Source organism: Sebastes umbrosus, chromosome 5, assembly GCF_015220745.1.
Source record: "Sebastes umbrosus isolate fSebUmb1 chromosome 5, fSebUmb1.pri, whole genome shotgun sequence".
NCBI lineage: Eukaryota > Metazoa > Chordata > Actinopteri > Perciformes > Sebastidae > Sebastes > Sebastes umbrosus.
Window position 1 is genome coordinate 26,543,572 of NC_051273.1, and position 26,053 is coordinate 26,569,624.

At 40.9% G+C, this 26,053-nt stretch overlaps 1 protein-coding gene across 4 annotated transcripts in view; it reads right to left on the reverse strand.

Moving 5' to 3' along the window:
• The window catches only part of atp13a3 (ATPase 13A3), a 44,239-nt gene extending 20,174 nt beyond the window's left edge, over nucleotides 1–24,065 (reverse strand). For 2 of the 4 annotated variants that reach the window (XM_037770506.1, XM_037770508.1), the window contains exons 1-12: nucleotides 23,870–24,065; nucleotides 14,964–15,044; nucleotides 7,036–7,122; nucleotides 6,767–6,940; nucleotides 5,332–5,556; nucleotides 4,948–5,018; nucleotides 4,535–4,618; nucleotides 3,419–3,488; nucleotides 2,390–2,524; nucleotides 1,495–1,567; nucleotides 552–683; nucleotides 223–405 (exon numbers count right to left, since the gene is read on the reverse strand). In XM_037770506.1, coding sequence (XP_037626434.1) covers nucleotides 223–405; nucleotides 552–683; nucleotides 1,495–1,567; nucleotides 2,390–2,524; nucleotides 3,419–3,488; nucleotides 4,535–4,618; nucleotides 4,948–5,018; nucleotides 5,332–5,556; nucleotides 6,767–6,940; nucleotides 7,036–7,086 — 1,198 coding nt within the window. In that variant the 5' untranslated portion in view covers nucleotides 7,087–7,122; nucleotides 14,964–15,044; nucleotides 23,870–24,065. The remainder of the gene's footprint in view (nucleotides 1–222; nucleotides 406–551; nucleotides 684–1,494; nucleotides 1,568–2,389; nucleotides 2,525–3,418; nucleotides 3,489–4,534; nucleotides 4,619–4,947; nucleotides 5,019–5,331; nucleotides 5,557–6,766; nucleotides 6,941–7,035; nucleotides 7,123–14,963; nucleotides 15,045–23,869) is intronic. The other 2 variants (XM_037770509.1, XM_037770507.1) reach the window with 2 other exon arrangements.
• Between the last annotated feature and the right edge of the window lie 1,988 nt (nucleotides 24,066–26,053).

The following is a 26,053-nucleotide window of genomic DNA, read 5'->3' on the forward strand; positions in this document are numbered from 1 at the left end:
AGTAACACATTTGCAAAATATCTGCCCATAATACACACCCTCAAACAAAGCTAGTTAGAGCGGAGCTGGAGCGGAGTCTGAAGAGTTTGGTTTGGTTGACATTAAAATACGCAAACGTGTTCTAGTAGAAACCCAAAATAAAAGAATGCACCTGAAAATAAGCATAACAGGTCCTTTTTATCATCTCTAAATGCATATCCCCAGACACACACACACACCTACCTGTGCGGACCACCACAGCCTTGACCAGGTCGCCTGTGTAGAAGCGGGTCTGGATGACGTTGGTGCCACAGAAGAGTGTGTGTCTCTTGTGCTCCTCTGTGTTGTAGGCATCGTCAGCCTCCCCTTCCCTCTCCCCAGGCAAGGGGTTTGGGAGGTTGGTCTTTGTCACAGGAACGCTCTCACCTGATGGGGGGGGGTTAGACTGATATTAAAACTGGCTGCTGGGAGATTTACAGGAAAAGCATTTTGCCGTCTTCAGTCTCCTGTGGTTGGTTGTTAAGTTTATGTACAAATATTCCAACAATATTCTTTCAGACTTTGCTTCTAACCTGTGAGCATGCTTTCATTGACGATGCAGGTGCCGCTGACCAGCACGGCGTCACATGGCATGATGGTCCCATTGCTGGGGATGACCATCACATCGCCGGGCACCAGATCAGTAGACAAAATCTCTTCGATTTCTGCCAGGAAGGAGGAGGGGGGGGGTGCAATAGAGGAGTGGAGAAGGTACATGTGTGCATTAAATACAGACAGGTGGAGCAGTGTGGGTGACAAAATAGAAGATAGAAAATGATGAGTGTGGAGAAAGGTGAAAAGTGTGTAAATGAGCCGGAGCAGTAGCAGATGGAGGGTGTGAGGGTGAGAAAGGAGATATTTTGTGTGTCAGAGCCCCTGAGTCTTGTTCAGCCCATCTCTCATTATTCACGCCTCTCTAGGCAGCAGGAACAAAAAGCTGAGGTATCACAAGCAGGGGCCAGTGCAGTAAATGGATGCATAAACAAAAGTATAAGCGGTGCACAAACAACCACAGCAATGTTTCTAACTGATTCTAAGCAGGAGTTTCATTTGTCTTTCGGCCAACACATGGAAATCATTTTAATTGGCTACAGCTGACACCTGATGAGGCTCTCAATGCTCACGCATCATCTCTGCACACACTATCACCCATCAGACATACAAAAGCATGTGCAGAACTATTAAGAGTGCTTTTAAATGTATACATATGCTATGCCCGCTATCAAACACACACACACTCTCTCTCTATGTCTGCATTGTCCCACCCTAGCAGCCATCTGGAGGACAGCCAGAGCAGTGTGACTGTGTAATTGAGTCTGGCCAAGCAGAGAAGCAGAAAAATGTCTACTGTCAGGTTTGGTTTGGAAAGCCCTCTTCAGAAAAGCAGGAGACTGAATAGAATAATACATGCTGTGTACTCTACAGAGGATATCTGCAAAAACAAAAAAAATAAGACAACAAATAAAATGTACAAACCATTGTTGGCTCGGCATACAGACACTCGGACAATACAGTGAGCTGCCACCATGTCGTGAAGCATGACGTATTGCTGGAAAAAAAGAACAAAGAAAAAAAGATGAGAAACTTCCCCATTCCCATGACCACCACCGTGTGTGACTGCGAGGTTGTTTCCGTCAGAGTTAGGGCTGCGACTAACGATTATTTTCATTGATTAATCTGTTGATTATTTTCTTATTTAATCGATTAGTTGTTTGGTCTAGAAAATGTCAGAAAGTGGTGGAAGACGTCGATCAGTGTTTCCCAAAGCCCAAGATGACGTCCTCAAATGTCTTGTTTTGTCCACAACTCAAAGATATTCAGTTTACGGTCATAGAGGGATTAAAAAAAAAGAAAATATTCACATTCAAGAAGCTGGAATCAGAGAATTTTGACTTTTTTTTCTTAAAAATTACTCCAACCGATTAATCGATTATCAAAATAGTTGGCAACTAATTGATTAATCGTTGCAGCTCTAGTCCGAGTTTGACTTTGTAGTCAGCGGACGCATCTGGCCTGTAGCTGGCGAAATATATCGCTCTCGATCAAAGTGTGGGATGGACAAACCAATAGATGAACAAACAGACAGCTTAAGCCCTGTTTACTGACGGGGCAAAAAATAATAATACCAAAAATAGCATAAAATCTGCAAAAACATGTTCTCTAAATTACAACTATATTAAACATACTGTAAGTCACAAGTCAGAAAATGTGAAATATAAGGGAATAACTGCTGAACTCCAAGCCTGTGTGTGAACATGTAGCAGCACATGGATATCTTCCAATTCAATATAACCAGGTCATCACATAATTATGAGGTCAAATAAACCAGGCTCTGGATTGATAAAGAGTCTCAGCATTTTGTGGAGCTCACCTTTTTGATGGTGTACAGAGAGGTAGCTATGGATATGATCGACATGAAGAGAATGGCCACAGCATAATAGTAATACTCATCGGCACTCCACAGGATCACACTGAAGAGCTGGAAGATGTAGAAAGGGTTGAGGACCTACAGGAGGAGACAGGGGAGAGGTATTAGTGTGGCAAATGCAGAAGTGAGAGTATGAAGACACCTCGACAATGAATTTAAAAACAGAGATGTCTACTGTACTTGAGGACATAACCAAGATATTACCAGGACAATGAGGGGAAAAATCTGCTTCATACAAATGATCAAGTTCACATGCTTTAGCAGTGTTTGAGGTGTGAGGAAATGAGATACCACAAACGAAGTGTTCAATAAAAAGTGCTAATGAGGCAGAGATGGACTTTATAGTCTTGAACAAATCCAGTTGTTTGAAGGAGATGTTTTCACAGCAATATAAAATAGATAATAGAGAGGGAATTGAAATGACCTGTTTAACTTCCTAAACAGTATGCAAACGGTAATAAAGGAGTGGATGCTTTTGTTTTTTACCATGGTATCAAATTGGTATCGATAATCGTGAGATTTCACTGGTATTGGTATCGACTACTACATTTCTGGTATTGTGACATCCCTACCCGTTGGGTAACGCTACCCGAGTTGTGAGTTGTGACCCACATCATTGTGTTGGTCTGCAAGAAGCACTAGTGTAGTATTTACCAAAGTACCTCATACATACTGTACATACACTCCTCTTGTAGAAATACAATAAGTAGATCTCCCAAATATTTTCCTAAACAAGTATGCACATAACAGGAAAGGTCTCTATAACTACTAGTTGGGAAAGAGTCAAAGTTAGATTAGTTATATAGATTAGTTAGTGGGTTGACATGTTTTGCTTTTGAAGGAACTGAAAAGATCAATTTAAAAGTATGTATTATAGATGAGCACACAAGTTGACAAGATGTCTTTCATTCAAGGACAATTCAAACTGAGTTAAAGAAAGTGCTGCCTGTGTTAATGCAAACTGGGCCCTACCTCTTTGATAAGCAGCTTGAAAACAGAAGGCACTTTCACTGCAATTTCATTCACTCCGAAGAACAGTCTCCTGACGAGGTGAAAGAGACATTTATGAGCCAAATGCTGTGAACCAGACCTTCATATCTAAACACACAGTATATAGCAGAGATACACAACAATGTACAATTAAAAGGTTAAGGGTATGCAGGTTTTCATTCTAAACAGTATTAACAGATGATTTCACTGATTAGTTCTTTCCTCTCATTTAAAGGGTATTTTTCAACCTGGATAGGGACAACAATTTCTGAAAATTGGTCCAGTATTGAGGGAGAGCGCTGTAACCAGCAGCCGCGAAACGAGCTGCGAGAGCAAATTAGCTCACTAAAAGTACTTGTTTTGCCACTGACAGGCTCAGATTATTATGATAAGTGTCTGACAACATTATGGAAAGGACCCTACAGAGTAAGAAAACATTTTCCTTTCAAATCTTTTAGATAACACTAAGCTACGCTTTCTGTACTCCAACACAGCACACACTGCCCGGCTGGCACTTGCGTTTCCACCATGGATGTATTCCACTATTCCACTGTTGTCTTCCAGCGACACGTCACCTCGCCAGATTTCAGAACGAGGCTTCTCCTTGAGCGAGACTCTTTCCATAATGTCAGACACTTATAATAACAATCAGAGCCTGTCATGGCAAAAACAAGCACTTTTAGTGGAGTGAATGACAGTGCCAGCTTGCCCCAATAGCACCACAATGCAGCCCGTGAGCAGCTCCCGTCTACAGCGCTCTCCCTCAATAGTGGACCATTTTCAGAAATTGTTGTTCCAATTAGTCAGTTAGACACAAAAACATGGGAAAATAGGGTCCAGGTTGAAAACTACCAAAGTTACCCTTTAAATTATTTGGGCTCTGTACAGTATAAATTGTCATTTTAACATGTCTGCACTGACTTCCCCCTGGCCACTTCTAAGGAATCCCCGCTGACATCTGGCATGACAAAGTCAAAGACGATAGAATTACTCTTATTTGGGCAAAGAGCTTATAGACTGCAGCTACTGTGGCCAACAGGCCTGAGTATGCTCCTCCTGTCTGGCTGTCTAAAGTCCTTCAGACAGGTGAGATGTTACCTGTACTCCTGCTGGTTCCTGGTCAGGCCTGCACTGTGCTCCGAGTGGAGGGTGGAGCAGCTGACCTGCAGATCATCCAGGCCGCTGGAGGTGAAATATTGGTCAAAGCAGGGGACAAAGTCAACACTTATTACACTAATTACACATAACTAGCAACGTACGTCTAACATTTACCACAGTTGTAAATGCAAAGGCTTATTTTTCTCATTTTACTTTACAGCTCTTTGTGAGTTAAATAGGGCTGTATAGATTTAGTTATCATTACTGCTGTGTATTACTGTACACACACTGTCAGATAAAACCCTTAACCAATTTAGCTTACTGTAAGGAAGGAGTTTTCGGCAGCAAAAGTGCCTGCAAACTGGTATAAAAATAGCCCATAAAATGTCTGTAGATAATCAAAGAATGCTTACGTTAAAAATTCAAAGTTCTGCAGCCCGTCGTTCCAATAATACTTTGTGCTATGTAAGGTAAAATAGCGAATCTGAGGGAAATACAACAGGGGAGAGGCAGAGGGAAGGGACACATATCAGCATTACTGTATTGTTGTCCACATACTTAAAGGCAAGAAACACATTAAATTTCAGTTTACTTACAATTCAGTTTTATGTAACATCCGTTTAATGATTTGTGGTATCACTATGATAACATAAATATGGAGTATAATTACACATGATTAAAATATGCCAACCGTTCTATCAACTTTGCAAACAAACCACTGAAAACCTGGCAGCCGGCTGGTGCGTTCAGTGTGTGTGTGTGTGTAAATACAGTATATTGTCGTGACGGGTGCCTACCTGTGTGGGCTGGTAGTCGGCATATCTTCTGATGAGCTCCTGTGCGGAGCTGCCATCGGAGGGGCCGGGGGTGTGTCCGTTGGCCAGAGGGGATGAGGAGAAGGGACAGGAGGGGGAGGAAGTGGAGGAGGGGGAGGTGGTCTGGGTCTCCAGGCTGTGGAAGGGGTTGCTCCCCGGGGCCAGCATCACTCGCACCCTGGCCAGGAACCAGCGCCGGAACTCATCCTAGTCCAACAAACAACACACAAAGTTGTAGTACTGGACTTTTAAGGACCTTCACTCATTAACCCCATAACCTCCCTCCATTACTAACTAACCTAAACACTTATTCTGCTGTATTTTGTACCTGTCTAAAAAACATGAGGTGGCCAGATATCTATATGGCATATGGTACTGTATGCATCAACCGTAAAATATTGGCAGATATGGAAGAATACAAACACATGTACACAAGCATGAAGCCAACACAGAGAGATGAATGCAGACAAACATGGACAAATATACACACACACAAATGTAATGAACACACTGTTGGACACATGGCAAATTATCTGTGCATTCCTGCTGGTGTGACTATCAGTGGCAATCAGTCAGGCTCAATGTATTTACTGTGCTGCTACAGTTGTATTCACTCACAGCTTTAAATGCTCATGAGCTTGATATTTATATCTTTTGCATGTACCTATATGTCAAGCTGTTCCTGACAGCATTTAGACTTTATTGTGGTTGGTTAACTGGTTTGAAGAAGAACCATGGGAGTGTTTTTATTAAACCACAAACTGAGTATTAAAGTAACATAAAAATGTAATTATGCTTGGTAGATGTCTTGATATTCTACTATTTATTTAGATTACCAAACACGCCTGCAAATTAAGTTACATAAAATAAGTGCAATTTAAAAAAAGCACTATCCAGTATGCTCCTACATCGGACAACAGTTTAACATTTTTTATATTAGCCACAGAGGATGGTAAATTTCTTTAATTCGTCACCTGTGTTTGCTAATTTACCATCCAACTACCTTTCTGGGCTAAAATTAAACAATCTAAATACAGCAGTTTAAATGTAAATGTAAAACCTCAGAGCTTAGCTCGCTATGAGCTGCAAATAACACATTTTCATTATTGATTAATCTGTCGATTATTTTTTTAGTCTATAAAAACTTTAAAGATTGTGAAAAAAGTGCCATCTACAATTTCTTCAAGCCAACGGTAATGTCTTCAATTAGCTTGTTTAGTGCGACCAACAGTCCAAAACCTAAAGATATTCAATTTACTGTTATATATGACAAAGAAAAGCAGCAAATCCTCACATTTGAGAAGCTGAAACCAGTGAATATTTGCTTTAAAAAGGACTGAAACGATTAATCAATTATCCTAGTAGTTGCTGTCTGTCGACTAATCGATTAATTATTGCAGCTCTACTTGCTACCTACCGTGGAGCGCAGCAATACCACTTCGGCATTACGGGCTGTGGCACGGGTGCAGGTGGATTTGACACACCACTCTGGCATCCAGTAGAGCAGCAGGAGGAGGAAGCCCCCTGTACACAGCACCCCGAGGCCCACCAGGGCCAGCCGCCAACGACACAGACGGAAGCCCTGCAGCTCCTAAAGGGTGGAGGGAGAAAAGGGTGTGCATACTGATAAGTCGGGAAGCATTAAGTCTCACATTGGCACTGATGTAAAATGACAAAGAGCCGTACCATCTCCTCCTCTTCCCCTTTGTTGAGGACCTTCAGGTCTTCCTTCTCCATGCTGCAGAACAGTTTGCCAAGCCCCTCCCTCAGTCACTGCAAACACACAAATGTCAGAGTGAACAGCGTGGAAAAACATTTCAGTGGCTCGACATCAGAGGGTCACAAGATGCTTTCTAGCGATACGATGCAAAGGAGTACTGTGTGGAAAATGCTGTGTGTTTTGTCAACACATTTGTCATATTTTTTATATCTTCCTCCGTTATATAATGATGCAAGGGAAAAACCCAGATCCTCACTGGTTTTATTTTATGCAGTTAACTCTACATTTCTGTGGTTGCTAAACTATGCATACACTACACATAACTTCATAATTGAGGTTTATGAGCTGAAAGGATCGGAGACCATTACTGTGCAGTCAGTTAACATTTACTCTGCGGCAAATAATGCGTTGACATGACATTGATTTACACTGCTATGCGGATGACACCCAACTGTATGTCCCTTTAAAGCCTGGTACCACCGGTATGTCCTGTATTATGTCCTGCCTCGCTGAGATTTTGCCAAACTAAGACCGATTACCAAGATCATCCTTTCATCTGCAGACTTAGAAAAGGTCATCCATTCTTTCATCGCCTCCAGACTCTGTTAAGATTATGGAGTTTTTATATTTGAAAACCTTGTATCAACTGATTGTAACAAAGCAAAAGTGAGCATGGCTCACATACCCCCGCGCACTGCTTGACCCCAAAACAAAGGTTTTGCCCTTTTGGAAGTAATGGAATTAGTCTATTGAGCACAATGTAGCTTGTTATTAGCTCACCTTGCTCAAGTCCAGGGTGCCCAAAAGTGTTAGAAATTTTGGGCACCCTGGACTTCTAATCCCCAAAAGGCACAACTAGACCACACTGTCAACCATCATACCAAATTTGTAGTTCCTAAGTTAAATAGTTTCCGAGTTCTGCTCCGTGTGACATGGATGGAGGGAAGGAAGGGCGGACGGAAGGACACGCGGAGCGCTATATACCCCCGATTACGTTGTCGCGGGGATAAAATTATGTAAACACACGAAGGCAAAAGTCACATTTATTCATGCTGAACCTGCAAAATTAAACTAAAAGTTTTTAGTATTTCTCAATTCTCGGTGACTTCAAAAATAACAAATTCAAGTCATACAAAAAATTTAAATGCTGCCCGTTACATAAATGAAATTAGTAGGTTTAGGCTAGCTGCCTTTTTTTTTCTTAGAAACTTGCCAATTTAAAATATATGTTATACGCAAAATAACACTGTTAAACTGGTATTTTGTTTGATTTTTCAACAAATCACACAATAATGCTTGACACAACTTTGACTCTGAGTGCAGGATTACTGTCCATCAGTAGCAATATCTAGGTTCTTTTGCAGAAAAAAAAAAAAAGTTTTTAGAAATCAATTTTTGGAAGTTGTGAATAGATTCAGAATCTTAGAAGATAAGAATCTTGATTCTTATATGAATCAATTTCCCCCACCCCTACTTCCAACAGTCTGTGCAGTGAATATTAGTCAGTAGGTATAACGATAATCAGAAGCTGGAGGTGAATGATGCACCTAACCAATCGCTCTCAAGGCATGAGATATCAATCTTTTTCAGTTTTGCCTGTCTTTATGTGAATAACAAACAGACAATTTCTACCATAGACAAGAAATGTTCAGCAGCACATGGACTTAGGGTGAGCAGGGATCAAAATGTTTTCCTGAACTCTGGTTAAACTTATTTAACCCACTGTGAACTCTTCAACTGTCTGTGGGGAGAGAGCTATGACAAAGGAAGATATTACCGTCTGAGGATACAAAGTGCAGGAAAAGCTAACGGAGGTCAGTAATTCATTGGAGCACACGGGACACGCCCAAATGCACAGCACTTCCATGACAGCTGCTCAACCTCAGAATACCCATCTCTTACGTGTGTCAACACACCCACACACAGACCAACTGAGTAATCATATCAGGCTCGACCCCATTTCCTCCTCTCAGTTGCCCCAGAAGACCAGCCAGCTGCCAAGGAGGGCACACGGTCACTTTGTGTGTGTGTGTGTGTGTGTGTGTGTGTGTGTGTGTGTGTGTGAATTCTGCATTGATATTGACAGAGAGGGGCATTTAGGTCAAAAGATGAGAAGGCCCTTGAAAATACCAGTTGGGCTGCGGATAATCTGTCACTAAAAGCAGCTCCAGCAGGCTAGTTTATCATTTTGTTGTTCATGCATTGTATTGAGTTACAGAGAGAAACACTGAAGCTGGATGTATGTGGAGTCAAACTGTGTAAGTAGTATGAAAGAGAGGTTAATTGGGCTACTGGCTTCAAGGTCGGGATTTGGTAATCAGTCACTCGGGTACACTGTGGATTTCACTGTGGGAACTAGAGACATCCTATCAAGGGCTCTACAGTGCAAGCATTTTGGTCGCATACGCCAGTGAAAATTAGAGTGAGCAAATGTGAAACACTATTTGGGCGCACCACTGCGAATGACCCAGAGTTCTGACTAATGATGCCCCCAGGAACCCGGTTCTGAATAGGCCTTTTTCACGGAAGACATTTGACTCGTCACCGTAGGAAAACAGGTGTAAATAATGAAATTAATGACGGCTGAATTCCATTTAGCTGCTTTAATCTCAGGGTCCTGGTCTCATGCATGCTGGCTCACTGTCACTCTCACTGGGACATTGTTAGTGTTATTACTAACACCTGTGCTTTTCCTACTGTGATAAGTAAAAATGTCTGCTGTGAAAATGGCCTGTTGGGAGCCGTTTCTAAATAAGTTAGAACCGGCTCCAATTCAGGGTCATTCTAAGGTTGGCTATTTTATCAGTACTTGAAGAAACCAGGAAGTGCAAAATATAGAATAACGATAGCAGAAAATATGTTTTCGGTGTAATTTATGGTGGCACATGCAGCCTCTCCTCTCTGTCTGTCTCTCCTCTGCTGCGTTCGACTGAAGTGGTGGACACACTGCCCGCATGAGGCTCGCGTGAGTCTCGCGTGGCGTGTTGTTTTTTTATTTCGGCGTCCATGTTAACAGGTTAGAGTGGACACACTGCCCGCATGAGACGCGCGTCTATTTTATAGAATAGAAGGGTCGCCTATTTTACACGCGAGCCCCTCGCGTCTCAGCTGCATGTCCCAGCAGCAACAGACAGTGAAGGTGATCTATTGACAGTATATGAACATCATACCAGCAAGATTACTACAGTTTCCATGTCTAGACATCTGTAGAATATGTCACAGTCAGTGAAAGGGATCTAGTGACTGTATATTAACATCATACCAGCAAGACTTTACTACAGTTTCGAGGTTTATCTGTAGAATATGTTACGGAGATGAAAAAAAAGTAAAGTTAAGAAAACTTGTTTTTAAATCAACACTTCCTGCTTTCATTTCAAAATAAAAGCCCTCAGGCGTTTTTTCTATAGTCAGAATCCCTTCATTTGATAACACGAGGCTTTTATTCTGAAATATGAGCAGTCAGTGCTGTGAAAGCACGCAGTCACTTTGGGAAATCAAAAAATTGATAAAGTTTGGGGTTTAAATCAACACTTCCTGCTTTCATTTCAAAATAAAAGCCCTAAAGCGGGTTTTCTTTGCACAGAATTCCTTCATTTGTTAAGAGGCTTTTATTCTGAAATATGTGCCGGACAGTGATGTGGAACAAGCAGTGACTTGGAAAGCATCATAAATGAATACAGTACTGAGTTTTAATTGTGGATTATTACTATTATTTACTAATTACCACACGTTTCTGAACCTTTCTCTGTCTAAAATAAATATAAATTATATTTATCATGAAGTTAAATGGCAATTAAAAGGCAAACTCTATGTAGAAAGAAAGGGCTGTCAGCAGCAGCAAAAACACAGCTGACAGGTAGCAGACACGCTCCCGACAGGCAGCTAACTCGTGTCTAGTGTGAACACCCTAGGTGTGCATCACGCGGCCACAACGCGACGCTGCCGTCAGGCGAGCCTCATGCGGGCAGTGTGCCCACGGCTTTAGGTGTGCATCACGCGGCCACGACGCGACGCTGCTGTCAGGCGAGCCTCATGCGGGGCAGTGTGCCCACGGCTTTAGGTGTGCATCACGCGGCCACGACGCGACGCTGCCGTCAGGCGAGCCTCATGCGGGCAGTGTGCCCACGGCTTTAGGTGTGCATCACGCGGCCACGACGTGACGCTGCCGTCAGGCGAGCCTCATGCAGGCAGTGTGCCCACGGCTTTAGGTGTGCATCACGCGGCCACGACGTGACGCTGCCGTCAGGCGAGCCTCATGCGGGCAGTGTGCCCACGGCTTGAGGGCAAAGCTCAGCTCCTCCAAACACACACACACACACACACACAAACACACACAAACACACACAAACACACACAAACACACACACATCCTTGTCTTTACTGTAAGAGCAATAAAACCTCTGTGATTAAAATCTAATAAGAGTGATTATCAAAACAACCGTTAAACAAGCATAAACTTGCAGGAAAGTGATATTTTCAACTGTTATGTCAGCAGTCTCCCGTCCTGTTCCACCGTTATGTTTTAGCCATAACATGTTTGTTAGGCTAATAGCAAATTGTTAGGAACAAGCCAAAACTAAAGCCAACTGCATGTTGCCTAACTGTTTAGCTTAATTAGCTGAACGTTTCTTAAAATTGAGCAAATTCTTCTTGCCTCACAGCAAGAGGGTTTCGGGCTTGGGGCCCTTCTGTGTAGAGTTTGCATGTTCTCCCCGTGTTGGCGTGGGACTTCTCCAGGTTCTCCGGTTTGACATGCAGGTTAGGTTAATTGGTGACACTAAAATTGTCCGTGAGTGTGAATGGTTGTCTGTCTCTATGTGTCAGCCCTGTGATAGTCTGGCGACCTGTCCAGGGTGTACAGCTTTCGCCCAATGTCAGCTGGGAATGCCGCAACCCTGAATAGTACAATAATAGGATAAGAGGTTAAGATAATGGATGGAAAAGTCAACTCCACTCCCAAACCAGCAGTACCTGCCAGGCAGTGACTCCACATAAGCAGAGGGAGGATAACAGAGGATCAGTGATAGACCGGTTTGAATGTTCTTCATTCTAGGAATGCACCGGTCCAACTTTTTCAGTCCCGATACGGATAGTGATACTTGGGCTTTGACTTTTGACTGTGATCATTCTGTTATTTATAAGGCAACATCAGGCTTGACTTAAACATCGCTTTCTTAACTTTGTAAAACAAAGCGTAACAAATAAATACATAGATTGTAATTGAATTGTAATTTATTATTAAAATAATAAATCGTACACCTACAACTTGGCAAAAATATATTTTTGACAGATTAAATTAACAGGAATTACAAGTCAGGTGTAAACCTTTTTAATGCAGCAACAAATTGGTCAAAACTTAAACAGGAATTAAAATGCCAGCATATAATGTATATAGTATATAAACATAGAACTGAATTTAATAGATCGGCCCCATTGTCACCGATATCCGATCCAGCTATATGAGTCAGTATCCCATCCGGTATCAGTGCATCCCTACTTCATTCCTTTCAAACTTAATTCAGTGTTTATTGTCAGGAATACTATTTATCTTATTTCGATTTTTTCCAGGGCGATATTATTGAGTTTATATAGTGACTTTGCTCTTTTAAACATTGCTGTAAAATTCTGTATAAAGTCTTATCTAAAATAGTCAAAATAAATTTACTAGTGACACAAAATAATGTGCAAAGCTTTCAGATCATTCATTCAACTTCATTCAACTACCAGCTGTTGTGATTCATCAGAATAAAAACATGGAATATGTAAAGAAAGCATCACATCCTCTTGCATATTCTCTCTATTCTCTATTCTTTTTTGCTAGTTACATCCAAACTGTCTGATAGAAAGTTGTGCCTTTTACAGGTCAGTGTATATGGGGTCAAAGTTGACCTTAATTAAACTGGACAGAAAATCAAGGCAGTGAGCACCAGTTTCCTCAATGCAACTGTTTAGGAGAGAAAAACAATGGCCTTTCTCTGTGCAGTGACAGTGTCTTTCGTATGAAAGCAGTACATGCACGAACAGGAAAAAAAACACAAAAACCACATGAAGTGACAGAAACAGGGAGAGGGAACCACCCCATCTGTCTCTGAGGAGCGCTGGCGTGATGTGTCAGGGCACGGTGCCCATAGGGCCACCCTGCTACTGCCCCCACCACCCTACAACACACTCTGATCCTGTATCACTGCCCCCCACACTCCGATCTTATCTGCAAGCTGCACCCGGGTGGACTTTTTCTCTGGCATACAGCGGGATATTTTGCTTAGGACCAAGCCCTTCCTAGTATTTTACAATAGCAGCCCCCTGGCCGGCGCTAGGCAGTGGGTGCAGTGCAACAAGAACAATCCCTCCCCAACCGCTGCTATGACTGGAAATGCCGACACCAATGCATCATGCACGCACTCACGCTGTCCTGGCACGGTGACTCACAGATAAATGGCAAATGGCACCCAAAAAGGATTTTAAAGTATTACTTTTATGTGGTTACGAACACCAAATAATATTACATAATATGTTATGTTGGAATCACCTGTTGAGATAACAGAGGGTTGTAACCTCAGAAATCATACAAGGTCCCATAATTACAGGTTCCAAACAGACAAGAGGCCAGAGTTCAAACTTTGTGGCTGAGAAGCCAAAGTTAAGGCTTGAGTGCCAATATGTTACATGTTAACTCAGGCTGGAGACAAGTTAAGTTATACTTTAATTTAGGTGAACTTGTGCAAGAGCAGGGATAGGGAACTGTCCCAAAACACATGTGTATTATTCATATACAGAAATAAAAAAAAAAACAACAATGTGAACATAGTGTACATCAGAGAAAGAATAAAAGAACAAACTGACAACCAAATAATTCAGAGTAAACCCTCGTCCCATAAATAAACTAACTGTGTTAGGTTGGGGTGTCACGATTCTCCAAATCCATGATTTGATTTGATTTTCGATTTAAACACGTCATTGTTAGACTATGGAGTCTTGATTCGTGAAGATCAACAGATCATTGGTTTTATGTCCTGACAACTGTCATTTACACTTTCAAATTCTTCTTTACAAAAAAAGAGAGGCTACATGATATCAAGTGTGATATTTGTTTGGGAATAAACCACACTAAGGCCATATGATCAAATTTAAATAATTGATTTAATATGTAATAACAATAACTTATTTCACCAGTCAATTGGGAACAAACAACAAAAAGAAGATCCACTAGATGGCAGGAGGGAACTGAACCTGAATGCACCATGAAGCCCCCAAATCGATGTAGACACAAAATCGATTTTAAGTGGAGATAGCGCGCGACCGCGGCTGAAACTGCCAAAAAGTTCAATGAGTGCTGTTTTCTTTGGTTGTTGCAGTTTCTAAATCTTCTGAAGCCTACAAACTGTAGTTTTTCTGTCAATGATGCGTTCGCTGTTTACATAACTCACGGGGAAGGCAAAATGTCGCCCCATCGGTGACTTCAGGGAAGCAGGAGGATTTTCCAGTTCTGTTGTTTCTTCGTCATCTTCGACTCCGGCAATGGCCACGGTGTCTCAAAGTGCAGCTGCAGGCTACCGGTAAGATAAGCTGTGTCGTCTTTGAGCGGCAGGTCTTTAAAGTATTGGGGATATTTTTCCTTCGGTTGCACGCAAGTAGGCGGAGGTCGAGAGATAAACAAATACTGGGAGAATCGCTGATCCTGCTCTTGACTTCGAAGGTTGAAATGAAAAACTAATTTCGATCGATTTTTGATTTAGAATCAAAATCATGACACCCCTAGTCGCATTGAAGCTGTTGCACACGTACATTTCATTTCATAATATGTGTAATTCAGTCAGTGAGGAGCATTCCCTTATCTCCTCAGCAAGCAGAAATAAACAGATAACAGGTTTCTGGTTGGTTGGTGTGCTCCTACCTTGATAGCCAGGGACACGATGCCCCAGGCGGTCCTCCTCCCCGCAGTTAGCTTGCTCTCTCACCACACCAACCTGGAACCCTGGGAGGGGAAACAAACAAAGAACGCAAACACAATGCACATTACGAACACAGCTTTCCAAAATGTCAGGTCTTTCCACTAAATGAACTATGATAAACTGAGGAGAGAGACTTTCACAAAACAGTAACGTATCATCCCAAGGGGAAAAACAATAATGGTTAATGTGTATTGAGCTGCGGCTGAAGAATTACTAGGTAATGTAAACGCATGTGCCAAGGTATTCACTGGTGTACATTTCTGAAGAGCATATACTCATCACGTATGCACTTAACAAGTACTGGATAGGACCCTCTGATAACTATGGATCAACAATTGACCATCATTTGATTTGGTTGCTCCTACTGGTAACAACTTTTTGAAATATTTAAAAAGTACAGAAAGGAAGAGTGAACTGCCTGAAGTTAAATTTGAAGTAAACAAGTCCAACAATAAACCGTCAGCATCATGAAATACCACCCAGGGGAGTACCAATACCGAGACCATGTCCACCACACTAATGCAGATTTTAGGACAGACTACTAGACCACATTGGAGGTTTTCCCATCATCTCAAATTCCGATTTAGTACATCTTCCAGTTCCCACCAGCTCCTGTGGACTTCTGGTGTTGCTAATCATGTCCTGCTCAGACAGACCCTGTGTTCATTTAATGCTTCATCCCCAGTAACTATTTCCCGTGGTGGCTAAAGAACCTGGGTACTGTAGGTGGCAACATGATGAAGCAATGCCTTGAGCCAATGATCATGACCTCATGCTGAAATGGTTGCAGTATATGGAAGAAGTGCCAGGGGATTCCTCCTGACTACCATCCACTCACGAGGCTTCCTGTCCCGTCCCAATGCCCTAATATAATAAATATGAGGATGACAGGAGAAACTAGTGTTTTGACTGGAGTATAGAGGACCCTTATAGGGCCTCTAAGAGTCAGCATGACTTCAGAGATATTTATAGACTCCTCCAGCCCTGCCTAAAGCCACATTGTTGTCTCTCATTTGATTAGTCTGCTATTGTATTAATAAGCAACGCGGGCTTGGGAAAAAAAACACACACACGCGAGGCAGCTGTTGATTTTTTTTCAAACTACAAGATTAAACATGACAATCATCAGTGTTCCTGGAAAGAAATGGTAAGAGCCAGAAAAACATCCACTGAGTATGTGTTTATTAAACCACAACAGAGGTGGGGACATGAACAGCTATTCGAGTCCAAAAGCAGATCTGGTTCACAGAGCATTTACACAGGCCAATAACACATGTATTATGAGGTGATTAGCTCGAACACACAATTAATTATTAAGTTATTTGACTGTACTGTGAGCTGTCTGACTCCAATTCATCAACTGCTTTCAATCTACTATCAGCAATACATTCATTAAGCTAATGGACCTTTGCCAATGTTTGAACAACTGTGGGACTGAGGCTACAAGTAAACATTTTCTTTGGTGTTTAATCTGCTGATTATTTTTCTCAATCAATAAATCATTTGGTCTATAAAAAGGTTAAACATTCTGAAAAATGCCCATCACAATACCTCGAAAACCCAAGGCACTGTTTTTAGGGCTGCAACTAATGATTATTTACAATGTTGATTATTGTCATTGTCGATTAATGGATTAGTTGTTTGGTCTATAAAATGTCTAGAAAATAGTAAAAAATGTCGATCAGTGTTCCCCAAAGCTCAAAATGACGTCCTCAAATGTCTTGTTTTGTCCACAACTCAAAGATATTCAGTTTACTGTCATAGAGGAATAAAGAAATTAGAAAATATTTACATTCAAGAAGCTGGAGTCAGACAATGTTGACTTTTTTTCTTCTTAATAAATTACTCAAATCGATTAATTATCAAAATACTTGCCGGTTAATTTAGTCGACAACTAATAGATTAATCGTTGCAGCTGTAGTTGTTTTTAAATTGCTTGTTTTGTCCGACCAACAGTCCAATGCCCAAAATATACTTCATGTAATAAGTTGAGACAAAGAAAAGCAATTTCCTGCATTTGAGAAGCTGGATACAGTAAATATTTTGAAATTTTCCTTGAAACAAATGACAAATCATTTAGTCACCAACTGATGATTCAAAATGTGACATTATGTCTTTAGTCAGTTTAATTTAGTCTTAAAAAAGCTCATTGTCATGCATCACCGTATGTCTATAGTAGCATAAGTTTACAGTCGTGCTTCAAGCTATAAGTCCCGTGCTTGCATGGTATGAGGATAAACAAAGTGTCTCAATATCATCATTTGCTAAATATTAGGCTGTACAAAGTTCACTTTAGAATGAGGTTGAGCCATTTGTAGCAGACACTTTACATATATTGTACAAGAACCCGAACAGGAGCAAGGCAAAACTATACAAATAAACAGCTCCAGGATAGCTAATATTTTCCTTTCCCTTTCTGTCCTGTTCTTCAGCACACAGACAGAAAGGAAAAGGTGAACAATGAGCCATGACCTAATGACACAAGTCCATAATTCATGGAAGCATTTGGAGCAAAGTGTTTTGTTGCCATCGTGCTCTGCACTCAATGCGCTTTCTTTATCACTTCCCCTCCTACTCATGGGGTATTATAGCCCAGCTTTGTTACCCGTCATGGGCCAATCAAGCTGTTTATCGCTGTGACCACTGGCCTTACGAAAAAATCTATGACTATCTGCCCTTCCTCTGCTGAGCTCACCACCACTGATAACATAATTAATCTCTTAACAACTTGTCAAAGGGGAAAACATGCGTGTAAATAACATTTTATTTTACATTCATGCATACAGTACAGAGCGGATGTAGCAACGCAACAAGCACACAACCACTTCCAGTTCAGTTTCTTACTTCTCAAACACAGTTCAAGCTTAACAAACCATGAATCCCCCTAGGCAAACTCACCTATAAATGAGGTACACATCCACACCTTTTACAAACAATCCAGAGCACCAGCCTCAGGTTCTGTACGTTTTGAGATGGCATACGCACACTTTAGAGCGCAACCAAGTGAGAAGAGTTGCTGGCTACTATGATCGATGCCGAAGGGAAAGGGGAGTTAACATGGATGAGATCGGGGAGTGGACAAGGACAAAAAGAGATCCACAAGGAGTCTGTATGTGAGCTCCACTCCTGTGAAAAAAATGGAGGGAAAGAGCTGGGGAAAAAACAATAATCCTACAGATCAAAAGTGTGCTGAATTTTAAGTCAGACCACATGCTCTTGGATTAACGGTGGCATTGCTTGACAGTCTATGAAAACCTGCTGATAACACTGCCAGAGATTAGAACACGTTTTTAGGGGCTTATTGGTTCATAATGACGCCTGGCGAGAAATTATATTTCTATATGGACATAACAGATTATTGAATAATTCAAAGTTTCCTTATTTCATGAGCAAAATGAAGTTGTAAATGTCAGCTCTTTATTAGGACTTACCAAGATAAAAGACATTAATCAGCTGAAGTTTATTAAAATCATACGTATGAGAAATATTAAAGTAATATAATTCAAACAGTGTCTTCACTGCCTTAATCAAACACGCCCCTGAGATGGTTTATATTTCCATCCAATCGATGCAGTCGAATGGTGTTGTACTGTAATATCATGAGTCTGGGGGTTCTCCCCCAGAAAAAAAAAATAGTTATAGAGACAACGTTTTCTGCATTCTAGTGTCTTTTAAAGAATAAAAAATAAAATAATAAAATACACAGCAACAGCATTTTTATGTTAAATAGGCCTACTTTTAATTCTCAGGAAAGAAAACTAAATATTTTGCTCCTCTGGTGTGAACTTGTGTAAATCTCTGGCATAAACTAATATTCATCAGAACTTAGTTATTCATTCATTTAGTTTTTGACCCTGCTTGAGTATTTCTTTCTCTCAGTACTCTCCATTTCTTCGTATCTCACTCAGTGAAGGTCCTTTCAGATACAACGCGAGACTACGCTCTGAAACCCGTTATTTCCAATGGCTTGTGATATGCTACAACGGCTTTCCGCTGCGTCGAGCAGAGCCCGACTTTGGGCGCTGCGCAACGACATTTGGTGTAGCTGTATTGTTGTCCGGGAGGGAACAGTAGGGCTTATACACGCTGTAGTGTCAGAAACAGGTTGAAATAACATAAAAGAAAAAAAAGGTGTGAAAATTTGCCATAATTTGGGAGAAATGCAGGAGAATTGTGTCCCCGGGAGGAAACCAGGAGAGGGCAATGAAAAAAGGTAGTCTCTCTGGAAAATCGGGAGGGTTGGCAAGTATGCTAATAGCATAGCAATTGTCTTCCAAGTTATTTTCAAAGCAAAGTGTGCTTTTGAGTGTTTTTTTAATGAATGAGAGTTTCACATGTCCACAGAGCATAAAAGTCATATTTTCAGCAGTTGCTTTTTCTACACAGCATCTCATACAGTTTGCAACCACAAAATGAACCACTGTGGGACTCAGGATGCAACAAGTGTGTGGCTGTCATAATGCCAGATGGATTAGTGGTTTCAACTGCAACTGTGTTGTTGTCATTTCTTTTTGATTTACCAGTTTTACCAGGTATGTGAAAGGGGTGTAAAAATGGCTGCTTTAATATCATCCAATCTCTTGAGCTGCTTTATGATCATCATCATCAGGAGTGGCATTTTAAGGAGGGATCTATCTAACTCTGTCCTGAAATTTCTGTCACAAATCATCTGAACAGCTGCTGATAAGTGTGAGCTAGAGCCAAAAGTGCGGGACGCACCACAAAAACTATGAATGATGGTCCTGAGGTCCTCTATACTATCCCAACAGCACCTGACAACCGACAGCCAGCGTCCGAGGGATGCAGTGAAGACGTTGTTGTCTGAGGACGGCAAGCAGATTTGTAAGGGATTAAAAGCTAATTTTTTAGGGGCCTAGCTATGCAAAGCCTTATAAGCCCTCAGTAAAAAAAATCCTTAATTCAATTCAAAAATAAAGAACTACCTGAGTTTCTGGATAGTCCCGATTTACACTATGATTCAAATCTGCAAGGCAATTTTGATCAGCGATGAACCCGGTCCATCTGCAATGCCCGATGTTTTCATCTAATTGCACAACTCTATTCTCAGGTTTGCATTACTGTGTTAAATTTCACAGTTGTTTCTATTTTCACTTGAAGTGTTTCATCTCACTTCCACTGATGCAGGCCGCTGGTTTATCCTGGTCTTGTTGGAGGCAAACCGCTAGACCGGTACTAGAAAGATCTGTTTCTCTATCACGCTGCTGTGGGGTCCCACACCAAACAGCGCTGGGCTGCTGACAGGACTTTTACCATGTCAGGATTATTTCTCATCTGCACTCTGAATCAATACTGGCAGGCCTTCCATCACAGGGTGTTGTCTTAAAGCTCAACTGTGAAAAGTCTTGAGGCACTGGCTCAAAAGGTCAGTGGAATATATTGGCGCCTCGGTTCTTAAACTGAGACTAAACCGCTTCCAAATTTTCAGCTTGGACAAGACCTCAGGATCTCTCACAGAGGGGAAGAAAGGTGAAAGGGGCAAGTTCAACTCCTTGATTCCAGGAATCCAGATGTGTAACACAAGCTACAGTTTTTGCACTACTTTGCACTGAAAATTCATAACATGGATGGATGGATGAAGTCAAGGAGACCCATTTTACTACTACTTTATGCTTCGCGTTTTGCATTAGGTCATGCATCAACAGCGGCCTTCCGTCAGCTTCCTTTTCAATTGGCTATCGTTCTTTCCCACGTGACTGCGTCATCAGCTGTCCTCAGGGTTCCCCACACACACAACAGGATATCCGATCGTAAATATCTGGAAAGACAATCTTAAAAACAAACAAAATTTGCTGACGACTGTCAGGAGGGGGGAATCAGGCCCAAAATCGTCTTGATTCTTGTATAGTGTGTACCCGGCCTTAATTAAGACGGAGCCACTCAAACTAAATATTCGAGCTGCAATGATTAGTCAATTAATTGAAAGACAAAATTGAAATGTAATGGATGGTCAGTGCTTATACACAAATTGCGAAATGTGAAGACTAGTTGGGCATCTCTCTGACTGCTGTGCATACACGGCTTGAGTTTATCACAAATGTTGCTAAATCACGTTAAAAAAATGGGTCTCTTTTTCCCCTTATAATTTATAAATAGACCAAGAATTCATCATAGAGATATTGAATTCATCGCAGATATATTCTATTCAGGCAGTGGCTCCAGCTCATACAAATATTTGGTAACATACGGGTTAAATTAATATAGAAAAACATGCGCATCACCTATGAATCATAACTTGTGTGGTCAAAGGTTGCACAGGGGTTTGAGTGTGTGTGTGTGAGTGTGAAGCTTTTCTTTATATGGACTGTAGGAACAACAGAACAGACTACACAACAAAACATTACTCCTCTCATCTCAAAGGTCACATTCTCAATAAAAGCGCACAAACTAATTACCTCCTCAGCATCACTGTGGCAGCATGAACCTGTCTCTGTTAATGTATAAACAGAAAAGTGAATAAGCAATGATTAAATTTGTCCTGAGCTGCACTGTGCGTTTGGAAATTGTGCTTCACAAATAAACTTGAACTTGATCAGGACATTTTCTAATTGATCGGTGTTGGCTATATAAAGCCCAATCTCCCTCTGATCCTTTGTTTACTGAAACCTTTTGTGGTCCGGCGGGTATGCCAGCCATGCCACAGCACAAATAAATAACAGCCAGCAGTCTAAAAATGATATCCACACTGACAGCATGCAGCCACAAGGCATGTGAGCACAGCCACTTCTTTACCATCTAAAAATTAATCTCCACAAATGGATTTAAATTAACAACACACAAGTATTAAGCCTTAATTCCCTTAATTCATCACACTTAACCCAATTAAATCATCCCAGCTGTTTGATGGAAGTTGCATAAAGTTGAATGGACATCATCGGTGTGTAATTAAGGTGTGACAAGTGATTTTTGATTAAATATGGCTGCGTCTGGGAGGCCTGATTGCCGATAAGTTAATTATCTGGTAAAATCTACATCATGTAGACAAAGCAATATTTCAAACAAGTCTGTGACAAGGTAATTGTAAAGCCACAATTAACAGAAGAATATAAAAAGAAACTGAATGTGCATGGCGGTAAGTAAGGCCAATGATAACAAAATGGAAAGGCAAAAAGGAATATGGCACAGCTATCAGACCCTCAAAAATTCAGCGTCAGTGTAAGAAGGCCACTAGTGAGGGAGTCCACATAGAGGCCTGGGGCGCCGCTGAAGGAGCTACTGTGAAGGATCAGAGACATTGTGCATACAACAATGGTGCTTCACCGGTCGCAGAGAAAGCCACAGTTGTAAATAACTCACGGCTACCGTTAAAAGGCTTGTGGGATATCAGAAAATAAAATGTTGTACGAATGTCAAAGTCCAGACCTCAATCAAATTCATAATTTGTGGCAGGACTTAAAAATGACTGTTCACTAAAGGTCACCATGCAATTTGAAACTGAAAGTATACGAGGCCAGATGTGCAAAACTAACACCTATACATAAACCTGAAGCCAAAAGGTGGCTCTCCTAAATATTGACTCATCAATTAGTTTGTTTTAAATACATATCCTACTAAATCCAGACAATTTGTAAATATAAATAAAAGTTTGTGCTAATTGATATATCCACAGTTAATTTGTTACAAAATTAAACTCGACTTAAACTTTGCTTTCCTAACTTTGTAAAACTAAATGTAACAAAAACAAATGCATAGATAAAAATGTAATGAATTGTTATTTATTATCAAAATAATAAATTGAACACCAGAAACTTGATTAAAAAAAAAAAAAGCTTCAAAATTAACAGGAACTATTTACATTAATTACAATTCAAGTGTAAACCTTTCTAATGCAGCAACAAATTGGTCAAGGCTTAAACAGGAACTAAAACTCCAGCATATAATGTACATAGTGTATAAACATAGAATTGAATTGAATAGATCATTGTCACCGATACCCGATCCAGCTATTTAAGTCAGTATCAGCCCTAGTCATCAACACTTTGGTTGTTGAACACAATACAGTTTTCTCTTTAATGTCCTGTAAAAAAGTGCCGGGATAATAGATTGTTTCTATTTTGTAATGTAATTTAATATGGAAGAAACATTCAAACAATGCATTTGTTTTGTATAAGGTATTTTATAATGACATGTCCTCAGTCACTGTTCTGACAGCTGTTTTAATGTAATGGGTGTATACAGATAACATAACAGGCTATTGGGGACTCCAATAAGATGAGTAGCTTGACTTGTGTACAGTACACTTTACCAGAATGAGACTGTGTTTAATCAAATGAAACAGAAAGGACATGACACCACTACATTGAATTAAAAGTAACTCCAATAACTGGAGGCAACCACCCCCAACGGAAGAAGAAGAAAACTCAGTCTTAAGCCAATTAAGGAGCCAAGAAACAATCTACTAATCACAGCTGTGAAATGTGTGATTGTCATGAGTCTACAGAGTAACATGTTTCTCTTTCACTAGCTAATGTTACCCACATCCCTGATAGACACTCACTAGAGGTACACTCCTCATTACTGACACTGAATCGTGGCTACATGCAGACACCACCAGAGACGTCGCTGGATGTTAGGCTAGCGTGGCTAACGTTAGCTCAGCTCCATTGTTAGCCTGCTGCTTAGTGCCTAGCTGTTTAACAACAGTCCATGCGTCTTCCTCTGGTGAGATACTTTTCGGTTTCAGAAACGACTGCAGGGAAACAGCGTGTTCAAACACAACCATGAAAGCAGTTTTCCCGGACGTGCATCAGCTAGCAGCTAGCTTCATCCCAGCTAGGTAGCAGCTGACACATGGGTGCTGATGACAGCGATGAGTACAACACACACTCACCAGAACCACCTGGACACGCTGAAGATCACCTCCGAGGCATGCTGAGACGAGAGCAGCTGTTATCTGGAGGAACACGTCGTTGAAAAGAAAGACGGACCTAGTTTGATAGAATAATGTGGTCTGAACAGAGAGGAGGCAGAGTGGAGAGAGAGAGAGGTTTCTGTGTGTTGACAGCTCAGTGGGATAGACTGAGTACTACAGCAGTAGTGAACTGGACTGAACTGGCTGTCTGACGGCAGGAAGTGACGAGAGGAGACGACGCAAGGTGGAGAGCGAGCGCGCCCATCACCACTATAGAGTAGGGTGGAGATTATTACTAATATAATGTAATAACATTCATGTATATATATATATATATATATATATATATATATTTAAAATGTTCAAAATGTACCTTAAAGGGAGATTTGATTTTTAATACTCTTTTCAACATGGGAGTGGACTAATAGATAGATAGTAACTTTATTGATCCCGAGGGAAATTCAAGTTTCCACTATATATATATATATATATATATATATATATATATACAGACGTAGGCAAAGTTGTTGGTAACGTTCCGTTAAAGAGAGAAAAACCCACAATGGTCACTGAAATAACTTGAAACTGACAAAAGTAATAATAAATAAAAATTCACTGAAAATTAACTAATGAAAATCAGATATTGTTTTTGAATTATGGTTCAGCAGAATAATTTTAAAAAACAAACTAATGAAACTGGCCTAGACAAAAATGATGGTAACATTAACTTAATATTTTGTTGCACAACCTTTTGAGGCAATCACTGCAATCAAGTGATTTCTGTAACTCTCAATGAGACTACTGCACCTGTCGACAGGTATGTTGGCCCACTCCTCGTGAGCAAACTGCTCCAGCTGTCTCAGGTTTGAAGGGTGCCTTCTCCAGACTGCATGTTTCAGCTCCTTCCACAGATGTTCAATAGGATTTAGATCAGGGCTCATAGAAGGCCACTTCAGAATAGTCCAATGTTTTGTTCTTAGCCATTCTTGGGTGTTTTTAGCTGTGTTTTGGGTCATTATCCTGTTTGAGGACCCATGACCTGCAACTGAGACCAAGCTTTCTGACACTGGGCAGCACATTTCGCTCCAGAATGCCTTGATAGTCTTGAGATTTCATTGCACCCTGCACAGATTCAAGACACCCTGTGCCAGATGCAACAAAGCAGCCCCATAACATAACCGAGCCTCCTCCATGTTTCACATTAGGTACAGTGTTCTTTTCTTTGGATGCTTCATCTCTTCGTCTGTGAACATAGAGCTGATGTGACTTGCCAAAAAGCTCCAGTTTTGTCTCATCTGTCCAAAGGACATTCTCCCAGAAGCTTTGTGGCTTGTCAATATGCATTTTGGAAAATTCCAGTCTCACTTTTTTATGATTTGGTGTCCTCCTGGGTCATCTTCCATTAAGTCCACTTTGGCTCAAACAGTGACGGATGGTGCGATCTGACACTGATGTACCTTGACCTTGGAGTTCACCTCTAATCTCTTTGGAAGTTGTTCTGGGCTCTTTGGTTACCATTCGTATTATCCGTCTCTTCAATATGTCATCAATTTTCCCCTTGCGGCCACGTCCAGGGAGGTGGCTACAGTCCCATGGACCTTAAACTTCTGAATAATATGTGCAGCTGTAGTCACAGGAACATCAGGCTGCTTGGAGATGGTCTTATAGCCTTTACCTTCAACATGAAGGTCTATAATGTTCTTTCTGATCTCCTGAGACAACTCTCTCCTTAGCTTTCTGTGGTCCATGTTCAGTGTGGTACACACCATGATGCCAAACAGCACAGTGACTACTTTTCACCCTTTAAATAGGCAGACTGACTGATTACAAGTTTGAAGATACCTGTGATGCTATTTACAGGACACACCTTAGTTTAACATGTCCCTATGGTCAAACTATTTTACATCTTTTCTAGGGGTACCATCATTTTTGTCCTGGCCAGTTTCATTAGTTTGTTTTTTAAAATGATTCTGTTGAACCACAATTCAAAAACAATATCTGATTTTCATTAGTTAATTTTCAGTAAATTTTTATTTATTATTACTTTTGTCAGTTTCAAGTTATTTCAGTGACCATTGTGGGTTTTTCTCTCTTTAATGGAACGTTACCAACAACTTTGCCTACGTCTGTATAGGCTGGATATTATTACAGCAATGATTACAG